General features: G+C 42.4%; 1 protein-coding gene across 1 annotated transcript in view; it reads left to right on the forward strand.

The window, feature by feature from the left end:
* Positions 1 to 5663: 5663 nt before the first annotated feature.
* magi1b (membrane associated guanylate kinase, WW and PDZ domain containing 1b) overlaps positions 5664 to 17529 on the forward strand; it is a 133747-nt gene continuing 121881 nt past the window's right edge. The window contains 1 exon segment of the mRNA XM_080025451.1: positions 5664 to 6503. Coding sequence (XP_079881577.1) covers positions 6206 to 6503 — 298 coding nt within the window. The 5' untranslated portion in view covers positions 5664 to 6205.

Consider the following 17529-nt stretch of genomic DNA (forward strand, 5'->3'; position numbering starts at 1 on the left):
CAATGAAGGGAGGGAGGGAGGGGCTTTGGAATGGGGCGACTCGGAGCCCTCCTGACACGATGACCCATATGTCACACATCCTAAAGGCACCACCAAGGCCAGAGGTGGTGCTGTGGAAATGTGCTATGTGCTGCGGGGGTGACAGTGAGCGAAGTTGACACGGGATAAACATGCTCATGTGTTGATGTTATTCAAGTATGGAGATGTGAGTGATTAAGCAGTGCAGAGATGTGTTGGTTATGACTGCAGAGCCAACACACTTTACTATTGTACAAGGATATGGACACATATTAAAGATAGACGGGCACACGTAAATGTTCCAGTCTTCATGTCAATGTTAAGGTCCCTCTCTATATCTGTAGGAATCCATAAAGATAGACACTGTTTTTCAAATAATGGCCAACGCCGAGGAAGAAGGGCAGGATGTCCTGTGCTATATTATGGCAGGAGCACAACATTTGCCGCGTCCTCCTCATCCAGCTGATGTTTTATTGCTTGGGAGCACAGCCAGCTTCGAGAATGTGCTGACTCGAATTTAGAAAATCAGACTAGTTGAATATGCTGAATAATGTGTATAATTCACTCCTGTCCTGGCCCCGAGTCTGCTGCCCACACTCCTGATTCGGATTTAAAAGCTGAACAAAACCCTATTTAGAGGAGATTTTAGTACAGTAGAGCTTATAGTAATAGAGTCATCGGTCCCTCATTATTCCCTGTTATGATCCCCCCGCCCATCAACACACACACACACACACACACACACACACACACACACACACACACACACACATCATTAGCTGTGATGTGTGTGCTCTCCACAGCCCATTCACATAATCTGATGGCCCTCCTGTACCGAGCCATTCATCCTTAATCTTTCAGGGCAACACTGGGCTTTGCAGCAATATTTTAGTTAAGAGAAGGATTTTACTCTGACTCTCTCTCTCTCTCTCTCTCTCTCTCTCTCCCTCCCGAATGAAGCATTATCAGAGCATAGAGGTAAAGTAGATTACAGTGACATTTAAAGCAGAAAAATGACCCCCTTCATTTACAGTGTGTGGTTTAAGTGATGAGCACTGATAAGTCATGGGCCAGCGAAAAATTACTCGTTCAAAACCCCTACGTTAGGCAATGCAGAGACCAACCAATAGGCCTAAAAAAAAGTGCATATGATTTAAATGACTTATACAGTATATGATGCACACGCTGCATTTCAGATGTGCAAAAGGGGTGCATCAACGCAATGTCACGCCACATATAAGATGAGGTCATGTGTGGCCGGCAGGTTGCATAAAGCATTACGCACATTCGTGAACACAGCCCAACACACATCAAAAACCCTGTTTTATGTCTGTTGATGAAAAGGGTTGTGCAAATGAGAGCTTGCAACAGTCTCATTCATCAAAGCATGAGCTGAGATAGACATGCCCCGAAAAGCTACAGTTGTCTAGTATTTGAAACTACATTGACCCATCAGACTGTCTAAGAATGAATGAATGAATGAATATTTATTCAAAGTTCACTGCAAGTCTTTTGATATACAAAAAGTCTGCAAAGATAGCAAAGACATTAAAGATTGAGATGTGAGAGAAAGTTTAGGATGTTTCCAAATAGAAGGAATCCTTGGGGTATTATGTGCAGCTAAAGGAGGAGGTTCCATCAAGGATAGTAATACAACAAAGGCCTGCTGGACAAGTTCAAATGTTGATCGGATAATGGTGATCAATGAATAGTCAGGGGATGACCAAAGTTATATCATCTGAAATCCATTAATTTTTTAATCGGAAATGTGTGCCAATCCATCCATCCATTGTTGAGATATATTTCAGTTTGGACCAAAGTGGTGGACCAACAGACCGAGAGACCACCACTAAAACCACACAGTTAGCGTGGCTAAAAAGCTTTAGCCAACAGAATCATTATTCTGTTATTGTATTAGGTCTCTTTTTAATGTACAATAATGGTTGTGCTTTATCACTCCTTAAACATTTGTTTTCTCCTTTAGCTCCTTAAATGAGTATCTTTTCTTTGATGTATTTTAGTTTAGTTTTTGGAAAAAAATCTAATCGCAGGTGCGAGTGACGAGATGACCTCATTCACCAAGCTTGTGTGTTTCAGTGTATGCACTGTAGACTAACGTTAACAATACATCACACAAGTCCTTACCCGCAAACACGGCAGGTGTTTTCTAGCTGATATATTTTGATAATAAGAGGTATAATGTGAGACAAGTGAGCTAAATAATCAGAATTTATCAGATTTGAAATATGTAAGCAAATGTTGGTGTGTTTGTGTTTTGGGACAGACCCTGTGTGTAAAATGCTTATATCCCATTACATAATAAGAAGTGATAGAGGGGTCAGCCACTGTATACATAGCTACTGATGGTGGAGGATTGCCAGAGTGTAGCACCAATGTCATAAGAGTGCAGCTGTCAGATTTGAAGGCTACATAATAACTGTCGGCCATTTCTGTAAGTTCACTCATTTTTTGCCAGAGGTGCCACCAGGGGGAGGGAATGGATATGGTGGCTAATAATAGCTTATGATAAACAAACCGTTGTTATCCAGGTCATCTGGGTTACATTTTCTGTCATAACAGAGTGGCACAATATGGCAGAAAGTGATTATGTGAACGCGTTGCTTCCATGCATGACAAGGTCCTGACTTTTTCTACATAAATCCTCCAGATCGACATTGACATTTATTGCATGTTCTGTGGGGCTGAAATGAATATGTAGATCCCATAGTGCCACATAGTATTACATGTGTGACACTGGAGATTGGTACATAAACTACAATGCATGGTTGTCAAAAATTCAGCATTTGGATGGTTATGTCAACGGGCACTACGCGCTGTGAACCATGTCGTGATCATAGAGTGTGTACAATGTGTGCAATTTGATTTGATTCATGTGGATAAAAAAAACACAACATGCAGCTGAGTCTGTGTGCATATTTGACGTATGAATGCACATGTAGAGATTAGCATTTGATAATGTGTGTGAGAGGGCAAAAAGACAGACAGAGAGAATGTGAAACATAATGGCAGAAAACACTGGCAAGAAAATGTTGACACAAACGGACTGATGGATGGGTGAAAAGGGGATTGGAAATGTTGCAGTGTTTCAGCTGCCTCTGTTGATTTGATGTGGGTATTTGGGTGACACTGGGTGACACAATACGAAATGTTGGTGGGTCAAATCAAGACAGGTTTTGTAACATCTTCATGATCCCTGGTAAAGAGAGCAGAGGGGAATTTACCCACTCTCAATGTTCAGCAATTTTAAAAACAAGAGTTCACAGCCATAAGTAATGCATGAAGCTGTATTTTGGCACAGTGGTGCTTGGGCCGAATGCGAACGACAGCAGTAAAACATGTTCAAAATCAGTGGCGTCATGCCAATATTACTGGGGGCACGTGCCCCCCCCCAGTAATAGGTATGTTTCACCAACACTATATACTGTGTACAGGGCTGCCCATAAGGGGTAGAAAGTGGAAAAGCTTTCTAGCGCCAGCCAATAGGTCTTTGGAGGACCTATATGTACAAAAATGTAATGCAAATCCATTACTATAGCCACTTTTATCTGTCTTATAACAAAACGAAATACGAAATTTGCTCTATGGGAAAAACTAGTTCTGGTGATTCTCCCTGCCTCATCTGACCATGAGATGCGTGTTGCAGCTACGTCCATCCCTTTTCCTTCACTAAGTTGTTTTCCCTTTTATCTGAAGGTTCACACCACTGAAGGATAACTCCCACCGGGTAAGTAGCTCTTTTGTTTCTTGTACTGTTTAATAGCTTGTCTCTGGTCAATGTATTTTTTATAGGACAGTTAGAAATGCAGTGTTACTGTTTGGTCCAATGGTGCTCTGTAGATGAATGAGAGGTTAATCATTTATGACTCTTGCGTCTTGCGTTGTGTTCAAAGTACTTTTCTACATTAATGTTTATTCTTCATCAAATGCCTGCAAAGAGAAATTCCCTGCGAGGAAACGGCAACAACCTGAGCACGTATTAAAACATGCATTTTATGTATGAGCATGATAATGGATTAAGATTAGGAAAAGTTGTAGGCTTTCAGATGAAAAGTGCACTTACTATTTCCTGTCCCATCCAGGCCAATGGTTTTTACTCCCATGAGACTCAGAGTACTTTCACTGTTATTTTTAGGTTGGGAAAAGCTCATCTGCTGTTCCCTAGGTGAGAGGCCTGGCCCATCTGATCCCATCAAGCAGTGTATTCATCCCTGCTGTCCTGGCTCACTGTCTGTCTAGCTGATTCTTCATGTATATTATAATTTATGGGCTTGCATTCTGTTTTTCGTTTAATATAAACGTTCTTTCTCAACCACTTGAAGAGGAGCGAAAGCACAAATCGGTGGTAATGATGATTTTTTTTTTGACGAGACTGATACAATTCATAAAAATATGAGTAAGACGTATGGTAGGCTATTCAACAAATGATGTAGATATTTCTGTGTCAGGGGCAAACACACAAACACACACATAGGAGTGCCTGAACAAAAAGGGGAGGTTTCACCCACACATGAAAATATGGCGTGTCACCTGTCTAACCTGAAATGCAGGAGTCTTGACAGGCTAACAGGTGTCACCCCTGGCTGACTAGTTCTTTATAAGATTAGCATTTTAGCATTCCAATCACAATAACCGTTTTAAGTCTGTTAAATTAGTAATTCATTGTCTTGTTTGTATCAGCTCAAACAAGGCACATTTCTTCATAATTCAGTTTCAATTTTTTTATTTAATTTAATGAACTTAACACACTGTGACAACAACATTTAGTTAAGGGAAGCCAAAATCTATTTTATGTAAAAGGTAGAGCCAGGACAGCCCTTTCTGCTCTAAGCAGGGCGCATGCGCTCATTGTGATGCCTTCATGTGCTTTTTGTAGGCTCCGATTACTGATTTTTAAAATAAAAAATTTCAGCGTCCCAACTCAATAATACCATGATGATATTGCGAATGACATAGGCTACCTCATACAATGCTTACTTGTATGAATTGTTCTTTGTGTCGCCAAGACATTTTTTTAGGATGTATAATTACATTAGGCTACATATAGAGTGAATATAATCTCCATTTCAACTGACTTATTGGATGTTTATTATCATCTAAACTGTTTAAAGGACAAATAAAACTTAATTTAAAAAAAAAGCCTATCGGTTGTAATTAATTCTGAATTTACAATGCAAATATGTCTGCTTCAAAACATGGGTAACAAGTATAAAGTATGCAATTGGACGCAGTTTACAACCGGGCAATCTGAGCCTTAGTGTGGTCTCAAAAAAAAATCAAAGATAAAATCAATTAAAGATATGTTGCTTTAAAAATGATGAGGTAGCCTGTACATTTATCATAGTTTGGTCAGTAATATGAGATCATATAGCCTAGGCCTGCAATAGGTTCTTACACTATATTAGCCTACTCTGAAATTCATATTTAAAAACAAAATACAGACAATGTTCTCTAAAATGTAATTATATGCCTACGATTAATATTTCCATATTGTAGCCCTACCATAATCCACATTGTTGTTTGGTTGTTAATGCAAACCAAAACGTAAAGGTCCTACGGTTAATGAACGCAACACGAACAGCAACACATTCCCAGCGCCACAGCGGATCCCAGAGTGGGAATGAGATTCAGCTAAAGTACACGAGCGCACGTCCTAGCCTACCTGGTCCAACGAGCCGAGGACGCTGTCAACCTACTGCCAAAGTCAGCGCACGGATACGGAAGGACAATAGTGCGGGCGCCGTTAACCGTAGAAGCGAAAGAAACACCTTTTAAAGTAAGTTTAATACGAACAACTGAAAGGATTTATTAAGTGGACACGAGACGTTGAGTGGGACCGTGGCAGATGTAAAATGACATCGATGAAAGGGGGATTACAACTGCAGGGATGTTCATAATTACAATGACGGAAACAAGATCTACTTAATAAGGAGAAACTTCTTCAGAGCAGGCGACAGCAACATGGCTTGATTGTTTCACCCCGGGACAGCAGTGTGGGACAACACTGTCAGAGGCGCTCATGATTCTGGGGAAGAGAAAGAAAGTTTGCTGCTGCGCTTCGTTTGGATACTACTACAAGTCTACTTTCTGAGAGAACAACATTTGCCGCTGTGACTGCTTTCACAGATCCTGCCAATTTTGTTGGTGTCTGGCTCGTTAACTGTTCACAATGTCTAAACCCGCGCTGAAGAAGAACCACTGGACCTTCAGAGTGAACGAGTGCTCCGTCTCCAAAGATGCCCGCGGTGACTTTACTGTGCCCCTCCGCGGCGGAGCAGAGAACGGAGAGTTCGCCTACATCGGGCACGTTAACGGGGATGTGCTCAATTACAAAATTGGAACATTAAATGAAGGGGAACTCCTGCTGGAGGTGGAGAATCTCTCCATTTCGGGATTACCCTTGTACGACGTGCAGACAGTGATAAAGAACTGCAAGGGCGCCGTCAGGTTGAAAACTGTCAGGCAAGGTAAGGACTTTGAAGGGAAGGGGACAGCGACACACTCGCACTCAAAACTCCGTTCACACTTCTGTTCCTTTAATGTTTGACTGTTTTCCGTGAAATGACAAGGGGTACAACTTTTTTGTGTTAAGCCTTTTAACCGAGAAGAAAGAAGCATTCTTCAATTCGGCAGACATAAAACGCGCAAGGAACACAGCAACGTTTGAGCTAGAAGTTCTCCCAGGCAGAAGTTATGCGGGTAAGATTGAAGTTGGAAAAGTGTTGAAATAACTTCTTTAAGAAGACAAGTTGAATGAGTCTACTACCAACATATTGAAAGGTCTGGACATTAGACACCTGTTGGCGATTCGAACAAGGCCACGTTAAATTGACACATTTTTGAATGACGTTTGGTTCAGCTAAGCCAAGCAATGTATGACCTTTCACCTGTCGGGTCAGGTAGGTCGTAGCCTACATTTCTTAGCTTCGGCTTCCCTGTGTTGCTTTTTCTCTCAAATAATCTTTCACTTAATGATCCTACCCCAATATCATCCTAGAGTTCAACCACCCAAATGAAGCTGAACTTTGACTTCACATAGGAGGCCTGTCTTTAGACCAGGTGATACCCTACCTGAATGTGGCCTTGCTGGGTCTATTTTATGACTCTAAAGTGTCTGCTGAGTCTTCAAATTATGCTAGACTGGCTAACACTTCGCTGTGGCACCCAACAGAAGGGCGAAAAGGGACACCGAGCCATGCAGTGTGGCTGGTGTGGTCTGGCCAGTTCATTCATGGTCAGCTTGACTCAGCAGGGCATGGGCAGTGTGACAGTGAGCCTCTCTGACAGGCTCCCAGCAGCGCCAACAAGCACACTGCTGAAGGGATGCTCGCAGCTAGCCCGGGTCACACTCACTTCCTGTAGAGAGACAGACTAAAAGAGCAGAAACTCTTATAGGGCAATTTCACATATTTATAACCTGTGAACGCCGGCAGCTACAATGGCTGGGCCCCATTCAGAAGTGACACCAGGGTTTTTTAAGGCCACTACTTGCACAATTTAACGTCAGCATTATCTACCTAGGTGTGCCACTGCGTTCGTGGAATATGGGTAGAGAAAGGAATCACTTTGGCATTAGTATAGGCTAGGTGGATGCATTATTCTTCCATTGAGTAAGGAGTAGAATCGTGCACAATACAGTCTCCGAACAAAGGCACTGTGTTAAGATCGTTGATGCAAAGTCAAGGAGAAAACTTCCAGCTGAGCATGTAAATATCCTGTTTGTTTGGGAGCATGGAGGGCTAATGGAAAACGTGGCTGAGGCTCTGACGAGAAGCAGAGGTATGTCAGAGGCCAGCACCATCTCTACCCCGGTTCTAATGTGTTTACAGTAGTGCTGGTAGGGCGGCTGTGTGCTCTCAAGTGCTCGTTTTTATATTCTAAAAACAAACAACGCACCAGTAACAGCAGCGTATATCGCTGATTAGCTCCTGCTCTCTGATTGATGGCTTGTTGACCACTCACCTACTGTAGTTGTGTATGGAATAAAGAAATGCTTTAGGCCTTTGGCTCTCTCCAGCTAAAATGTGTTAAATTTCTCTTTAAACAAATTCTACACAATGCAACTTCAATGCCATATAGTTGGAAATGCATTGGCTTTTTAAACTTTAAAGAAATATTATGAGCGCCAATAGAACAAACTGAAGCTAATTACATATAAAGGCCCCGCACACAGGTGTTTCCACTTGTCTAATTAGACCTGTACTTTGATCCAAGGTGGGTGTGGCCTTTGCAAAGTGTGAATATGATGTCACCTAACTCGATAGGCCATTTAATAATAACAAAAACTGCAAGACATTTTCACTTATAAATAATAGCAGGAGAAGCGCAGGTGTTCCCTAATGACATTAACGGTGGCTCTGTTTAATTCAATTGCAGCGCTGATCTGCGACGGTGTGACAGCTATAGCAGGAATGTTCATTTTGGTGATTACACCTTTGCTTCTCCTACCGTGACAGGTCAAAATGCAGCAGTCAACAAATGACAGTGCAAAGCTGTAATGCTTTTTCAAAAGTTTGAGTGCTAGCATCCTTTTTTAAAAAAAATATTTGTTATTGTGGTGCATGGCAAGCCACCTGGTTATTTTATCTGGCACTCGAGACGATGCTTTCGAGGGATCCCCCAGTGCGAATTTCACAATAAAAAGATTCAGTTCATGTAACATTATAACAGTGGTGATTATTATCCACCCCCCTCTTTCTCTCTCTCTCTCTCTCGCTCTCTCTCTCGCTCTCTCTCTCTCTCTGCAGTTTGTAATGACTTTAGACAATAGGAGGAAACTCACATCTCATTTTGAACCAATCAGAAGTCCAAGCCGCCCTTCCCCCCCCCCCCCCCCTCCCTTGCCCCTCCCACCCCTCCAGGACCCATCTGGGGATGTCGGATCTCATCGCCATACAACGTCACATGATCAGATTCCATTTCAAGTTTTTAATAATTCACGCTGTCTGGGAATTTCCCTCCCTAATCAGCCTTAATTGGGAAAATATGCTCGGCAACATGGGCCATCTGTAAAATCTAAGTGACCTATTTTCACTGGGGGCTTGTGCCATTTTCTCACTTTAATCAAGTGAGAAGAAGTGTAGGCAGACAATGCGCTGCTGCAGTGTCTCTGGCTCACTGATATTCACCCAGCATTTGCTGCATTTTACGACTGTACATAAAGATGTGTTGAAAAGTTTCATATCAGGGCCTTTTGCCACTTTATTCAGACCTGTTAGCATACAAACACACACACACACAGTGGCATTTCCACTCGGAGCTGATAAGACGCTCTAACCAGTGCTGCTGCAGAGATTGTAATGTTTGCTTTGGGTATTTACTAAAGAGCACACACCCCATAGTGCACTGCTGCTAAACCTAGGCGTCTAAAAAAAATCCACCTTAGGGCTGAGTGATTGATCAATTTCAAATAGAAATATTCTACCTGGAACAAGGCTGCCATGTAGGACGTCTGACCCAGGACTGTAACTGCCATGTCAAGGTTTTTACATGTATTTTTTTTAAATGTCATGCCATCCTAAATATCTAGCAAATTCGTGTTGCTGTAAAAAATAGCTTGTTGTGCATCGGGTGTGAGACGAGATATGAGCATCAACAGAGGCTGTTGCGTAAGGCCTGTCCTGTAACAGTCGCCACATTACAAAGAAACACTACAACCCTTTATCAGCACCTGAACAAGCACAACTGGCAGTTGAGCGAGTGAGTGTTCAGCCAAAAAGTCAAGCCAAAAAACAGTCTAGTAAACAAACCAGTACTATGGAGTGGTTTGCGATCGTCACTGCGCATGCAAAGGGCTTATGAAGGCACCGTGAGGTTACAAATGCCATAACACACTACCTCGCTACAGACATGAGGTCGTTCTGCCACTGTGGACACAGTAATAAATATTGAACTGAAGCTTGACTTAAGGAAATTCCATCAGAAATCAAAATGACTATCGCATTATAATAATGGCAGAAGCTGTGTTTGTTACATAGTTACATAGACATTCTCTCTCCCTCCTCACCGTTTTAAACAAGCATTTACTGAGCCTGTCTTCATCCACTTGAATGTTTAGTGCTCGGATGGAGTTGATGACACAGATATGTCAGAAATCCGCATTATGCTAAGAATCTGGAAAAAAAAAAAAAAAATTATCATGGATAATCTTCTTAGGAACATGACCCAGTGCTATACATATACTGTATGCTAAACACTCCCTGCCTTAACACTGTGGATAACATATGTGCTGCAGAAACACAACAGAGGGGTATTTAGATTGACAGCAGCAGATTCAGTGTAGGGCTCTCCCTGTGGTCGTAGGTCTTCACAAGCGTGTTTTAATTAACGTATGTATATGTCGCTTTTCCTAGGTAGGAAGGTTTGTTGTGGTGTGCTGCATGTGACCTCTCTCTCTCTCTCTCTCTCTCTCACAAACTCACACACGCACACACACTCAGGAGAAATATGCTTCACCTAAAGCCAACCATCTCTCTCTTTATCTCCCTCGGACCAATCTGCTGTCAGTGTATTTCTTTCCAAGCCACTTTATATCACTGAGCTGGTGTTGATGATGAATGAGGTTCTTACTCACTATAAATTTCTGGAAGCAGAAAATATTCCCTCCCTTTCACATGGCAGGGGCGAGTTGCTAACTAGGGCCCTCGTGCTCAGATTTACAGCCCGTGTGTTACTGTGTGGCGTATGTGTGAGCGTTTTCTGGCCGGGGATTGCATATGGAAGTGTTTATTTCCTTTCTCTCAGCAGGAAGTTGGACACCCCTCCTCTGGCCCAACCGTTCCTCCACCTTTTGTATTCTCTGACAGCGGTGGAACGACTTCACTTCCTCCCTCATAGCCTTGGCTTTAGGGAAAAGTCTCTGGCTTCAATTTCAGGGTGTGTGTTTATATCTACTGTATGCTAGTGTGTGTGTGTGTGTTTCTGTGTGTGGGTATGAGAGTGAGGAGGGGGGAGAGAGATAGAAGTCACATGTGTTCTGTACGGTAGAAGCATCTTGCCCATTTTGAGCTGAATTAGTGTTGACGTGTGTTCGGAGCTCAGCTCGAGTTGTGCATTTAAATACAGTGAAAGTGGACTGACACTCAGTTACCAACTAAATAGACCATGAAATGCTTTCTCACTAATGCAGCGCAGTTTTCTTTTTTTGTGATCCCACTAAAGGGGTACAAATGCACACGTGCGCAGCCTTTTCTCTCGTTTGCCGAAGAATCGCCATTCTTTTCTCAATTAACTCAAGTGTAGGCTGTTGTATTGAGCGTGAATTGGAATTGGTCACGCTTGGCACTTGCAGTTTCACACTCTGTCGTGGGGAAGAGAGAGAGGCCAGCTAATTTACGATAGCGGGTTTAGCAGGGTGGGGGAGGCAGTTCCCTTTCCTTTCCTTTCCTTTTGAAGGCCCGCTCTCATCCAGGGTCTTCAAACTGTACACATGCACATACAGTAGAGTGTATTTCTGAGGAACGCTTCAAGATTTAGACACACGGATGACAAAGGTTTCTCAAGAGGGTCCTCAATACCACGGAACATCAGAGCCGGAGAGATAGCAGTTTGTCAGAATCTTAAAACAGTGGTTGACTACATGAATTGCTGTATTTCTGAATGACCTTTCCTATGGCCTACACTGGAAATCACACCGTCTTCTGCATTTGATGTGTAAGGCAGCTGTTTTTCTTTTACAGCCCTTGTAGCTATTACCAAGGAAGTGGGTGAGGACAGTTTCCCCTTGAGAACATCTTACATCTGATTTTCTAAACCAGTTCCAAGGAAATCTGTCGACACTGGGGTCCATTCCTGAGGATTTGTAACAGACTGTCGTTTAACCACGCTTTGCTTTTCTTTTTTTTTCGTCCGTCAATTCATGAAATACTGAGCTCCTTATGAGTGTCAGGACACACAAGAAAAACACCTTTTGACCTAGCCAAAGTGTAGGATGAGTTGACGAATCTACGGTCTTCACTTATTCCCACACCGTCAGTCCGACCGCTTGGTTAGCATAATCCCCCAGCTGGGAGAGCTACCATGCTGCTCAGTGTTTCTCAGGGAATTCAGCCTCCAGTCTCTGTAGAGCTTTAATATGTTGATGATGTGCCTTCTGAATACTACTGTGAACATCAAAATGGATCCTATAGTGATCATGAAAAAACATTTTACTCTAGACCCCTAACAATCTGTAAAAAGTAAGTAAGATTTATTTATATAGCGCTTTTCACAGACAGGGTCACAAAGTGCTTTACAACGTGCATAGATAACAAAAGCATAGTAAAACATATGTCTAAGAATACAATGAATTTAAAAAACAAAACAGATAGAATGATCACCATATAAAAGACAGAAGTTACCCAAATGCTAGCATATAGAAGTGAATATTCAATTGACCCTTAAAACAGTCCACACTGTCAGTAAATCAAAAGACCATGGGACCAAATCTACACTCCCCCTAGTCAGCAATCATTCACATCTATCATTCCGTGACTGTCACTCCTCACTGCCTGTGACCCTTGCTAAGTTAAGCTAGCAGTTCAAACGTCTGAGAAGAACTAACATCCTTGTGTGAGTCTCGGGTGGAGTGCATTTTTTAGATTTCTGAGTGGGGGGGGGGGGGGGGGTTGTTCAGGCTAAAATGGAGGGGGGTAAAGTTGCTGTTTTTTTCAGGTTTAGAACATGACAATTAGTATCAGAGCAACCTTTTTGATGGCAAAGTCAGTAGCTGAGTGGTGGGATATCGTACCAAGGCGTTAAAATGAAGTCACTTGTAGTATAGCTAATGCTGCACAGTCCTTCTGCTCCTTTGCATTGTTTGAGCCCAGGTCTGCATCCTGTGTTACGTCAAGAATGGGATCATTATTTGCATGCGTGCAGATTGTAGTGGTGTGTGTGTGTGTGTGTGTGTGTGTGTGTGTGTGTGTGTGTGTGTTTCTGTGTGCCTGTTTGCGTGCCAGACAGGCTGACATGACCAAGGCTTTCTGTCAGCTCTGCTGCTGTTAAACTCAGTGGTTTTGCCTGCAGCGGGAATGACTAGGAAGCAAAATGACGGGATTGGTAGTGACTTTGGGCATTATTAATATGGCTGAGACTACTACACCCAGTAGCAAGTGGATGTGCCCAGAAAAAGAAAAATGCTGCTAGTCGTCTCTTGAAAAGTTTTGTAAGTTTTCGATATTCTTTTCTCCAAATCAGCAGGGACTTGGAATTCCACATAAAGAAAAATATCTAAGTGTGTGTGCATTTTCTAACTCCCCCTCATGTTTCTGTTGTGGGACATTTGATTTACTTAAAAGACACTTGGAAGCTTCCATGGTGTTGTTATCATTGTAGTTGTGGTCGCACCCAGATAATCTTTACTTTATCTCCCAGGCTCCTTTGAGATAGGAAAGCCTTTCTTCCCCCCAGTCTACTTCCTTTCTTTTTCTTTACCTTTAATTACGTTCCGGTTGAGGCCTTGGGGATCTGTTTACACAAATCCCATTAATGTTAAGTCTTTGGGAAGCTTACACTAGCGCACATTCATGTGCCCGGGCAGACAAAACAAGGGAGTATCCACAGGTTTAGAGAACAGTCTAGCCCCGATTAAGAGGATTTAGGCACGAGACTGTGTGTTTGTCCGCGGCAGTGAGCCCAAACTCCCGGGGTCTCCCTGCAGTGGCAATCCTGGAAGAAAAAAAAACAATGTCTCACCCATCCACACTGCCTTATTCCCCCCTCATCTGTCCTAGTTCTATTCATCTTGCCTGCTCTCTTTATCTCTCCCCAGTCAAGTCTTCATCTATTCTCCCCACACTCATTGTGGTCCGAATTGGGAGTTTTGTTGACGGGCAGCCAATTCTGACCGAGCCCCCTCCCACCCCGTCCTCTTTTTTTTTCCCAATGAAAAGAATGGTCCAACAGGTCCCTTCACAGCAGTTATGGATGACAGTGTGTGACGAAAGAATTGAAAACAGCTTTATGTGGGTGGTGGTCGCTGTTAAGGGAGAGAGTGATGGTGGATTATGGGTAAAAAAAAAAAGAGCTGAGAAAGATTTGAAGTGAGGAAGACATATTGACAACATGTGGTTAGTAAAATGATCAGCTGACGTATTTGTTGAAGTATCTCTTGATGAGCCAACGGTAGGTGTGTTCCTCCCCTGGAGTCTTTCACTAATTGACGTATGAAGTCAGTGAGCTGCCATTGTTCTGAAAAAGAACAGTTTGGTAGTTTTGAAAAATAGGCCAATTTGCTTTCTTGTTGAGAGTTGAATGAAAACATGTATTCTAAATGTCATGCCTGTACATTTGATGGAAACATTTGTGAGGTTTTCTAGTACACAACTCAATAATATAACATTGGTAATGTCATTTGTGAAGTTATGATGCAAAATCAATACACACATTGGACCTTTCAAGTCCCAGAGAAATGGACAAATATTAGGAAATACTGAAACCTGATTGTGATGCCAGTAGACCTTATTATAAAATGTTTCCTTTTGCTACCATACATACGTAGATGGTGAGTGCTCTGTCTAAAAGGTGCCTGCAGCTTTGCCATCTGGAAATCTCAGCCTGTGAGGTGATGGTGACCATGCAGTCACTGAGTGAAGCAGCCTTGATTGAGGGTGCGTGCGTGCGTGTGTGCGTGCGTGCGTGCGTGCGTGCGTGCGTGCGTGCGTGTGTGTGTGTGTGTGTGTGTGCTGTGGTTAGCTGGAAAGCTTAAGGGGCCGACAAATGGCTCCTGGTAATCTCCTGTGATGTCAGGGGAGATATGGTTATGGCATCAGCTTCACACAGGTGGTCTCCCGGTGCTGATATTTGTCCAGTAACAAGTCGTGGTGAGCAGCTGACACGAGGGCCAAGTGGCAATGTGTCTTAAAGCAATTGCAATTATCTGATATCCCTGCATGGGACTGCATAGTTCTCTGCGTGTGCATTCAGCTGTGCATCGTGTGTCCCCCCGCCCCCCTCCAAAGCTGGGCACTCACTGCATGACTCAATCACCTCAGATCAGTACTTCACATTAAAGTCTATTGTTTCCAGTAGTTGTAACTTGCATGCCTCTTCAACTAAAGCGGTACACAAACACTAAATGATTCCATATATCCTGGGGGACCACATACACAAAAGGTTATTTACTTCTGCCGTGCTCTCTCTCTCTCTCTCTCTCTGTCTCTGTCTCTCTCTCTCTCTCTCTCTCTCTCTCTCTCTCTCTCTCTGGGCTCTGGTCGTTTTTAACTGATTGGGCTGAAATGGAACGTTGGAAGGCAGAGGGTAATTTGTTCCAAAAGAACAAAAGAAGTTTGCAGTACTTAATGTTCATGCTGCATAATTTAGCATTGTCACGGGTGAATTACTTTAAAAAGCCAGTCTAACAGCGTTGTCAGTTTTTCTTTTCCACATGTTTTCACTTCAGCATCATCATTTAAATCGTTTGGCTGTGTAGTTAAATAAATCTTTTGCTATTGTTGCTAATCTGCTCTCAAAATGATTCATTGTGAGTTTAAAGCTTCCTCGCAGAGTCGGGACAGATCTTGACAGTTTGTCTCAAAAAGTTATAACAATGTTGCTTCAATGTTGTGTAAAGAGATTTTTGGACAAGTTGTCCAAGAATGGAGGCAGGCATGTTACTTTATCAGCAGTACACCTCACCGATTTATAGGGGTGGGAATCTCTTGGCACCTCACGATTCGATTCCGATTCCGAGGTCAACGATTCGATTCAAAATCGATTCTCAATGCATCTCGATGCAATTTTTTTTTACGTACATACCTATGTGTGATTTTCTAAAATATATTTATATACACATCTGAGTTTGCTACTCACTTCCTACTTTTGTGATGATCATTAAATACAAACAACAGATGAATTACCTTCTCTTATATTGTATTAGAGAAAAATCTTTTCTTGTCACAAATATGACTTTCTATGACCAGTGCAATAATCAATGCAGCTTTCAACACAATATGGAATTATGTAAAAACTAAACCGATTCAGTTTAATTTTCTTTCGTAAATCATGTTTCTATAGGATTTCTATTCTATTATTTTCTATGTCATTTCGACACATTGTGCAAAAAGTATGGCTTGGAATTCAGCCCTCATACAAAAACGTAAACAGACACAAAGCCAGTGCAGGTCATATGGGTTTGCTGCTCTCTGCCCTTTTGTCGCCACTTTTAACAAATCCCAACTTGTGTGGTGTGTATGCGCAGTGGCGCAGGAAATACTAGTAAAAAAAAAAAAAAAAAAATCGATTAACTTTTATGAATCGATTCGGAATCGTTCGAGAGAGAATCGCGATTAATCGGAAAATCGATTATTTTTCCCACCCCTACCGATTTATGCCATCCTACTTTGTGCATCTGTGTGTCTGATAGCGGAACATCGGAACAAAGGTCACGCATACAGTATGAGAAAAAAAACAATAGAAACACTATAATGGTCTTATTTTTCACACACTTACTGTACAGGCTCCATTAAACCAGCACAGTGAGGAGAGAATGTGACAGATGGCTGATATAGAATCTTAATTAGACAAGCAGAGACTAATTAGCAAAGACAGGGGAAGGATTGCGTCTTAATCAAGAGGTCACCGGTGTCCATCTTCTGTCTTCACTGTTGGCAACAGATGTGCCAAGTCTGTTGATGTGGAAACTCAACCATTGCCTTAATCGTATTCAGAACATCTACACAAACTGACAAACACAATGTGAGTAACTTAGAAGTAGCAGCAAGACTGGCAAGTGTTTGTATTTCTTTACTATATGAATTTGCAGGGCAGTTTCTTTCAGCCAGAATGACTGACTTATGTGATAGATCTTGGACGTTTAATATATAGTATTACTAGCCTGGCACCGCCCGCCTACCTACTTCCGCTCAATTTTCATCTCCCTTCAGCAGTCAGTCATGGGTCCGCGGTATTTTCGCGGGTTTTCTCCTTCAGATTTTTTACCTGTCCAATCAGCGAACAGAGGGAGTGGCTGAGAACAATGACCTGCGCCAGTTACAGTTGAAGTCAGAAGCCGGAGCACCAAACTTTATGAGATTGGTTGGCAGATCCAGAGTGGCACTGAGCAGATCCAATAGTTTTAAACTTCAACAGACACCTGCCTTCAAGTGTGTTAACGTTTGACAATTGAGCGATTCCAGACCTTCTGAAATGAAGTACATGGTCTGGTAGGACCAAGCTATAGTATAACAGCCCTTTATGTGAATGTCCACATAGTGACTACACATTTATGCTCTATGATAATCCTCCTTTTTCTAGTAAGACATTGTACAACTTAACCTCAACGCTGTCTCACGTTATCTTTCCATAGGCCTCTAACCACCTATTCCTGAACAACTTTGAACATCCAGTTAAGTCCATAGATTTGCACTCAACGCAGTATTCTGATAAAAGCTGAACTTTCAAGAAACCTCAGCGTTTTTGAATGGGCACAGGCACACTGGTGTAGGCGCATCAAACCGTGTGTCACAGCTGACAAATGGCCACAGTGACGAGCGTAATCTGATACCCGTATGGAAA

Source organism: Ammodytes marinus (genome assembly GCF_949987685.1).
Source record: "Ammodytes marinus genome assembly, chromosome: 4".
Classification (NCBI taxonomy): domain Eukaryota; kingdom Metazoa; phylum Chordata; class Actinopteri; order Uranoscopiformes; family Ammodytidae; genus Ammodytes; species Ammodytes marinus.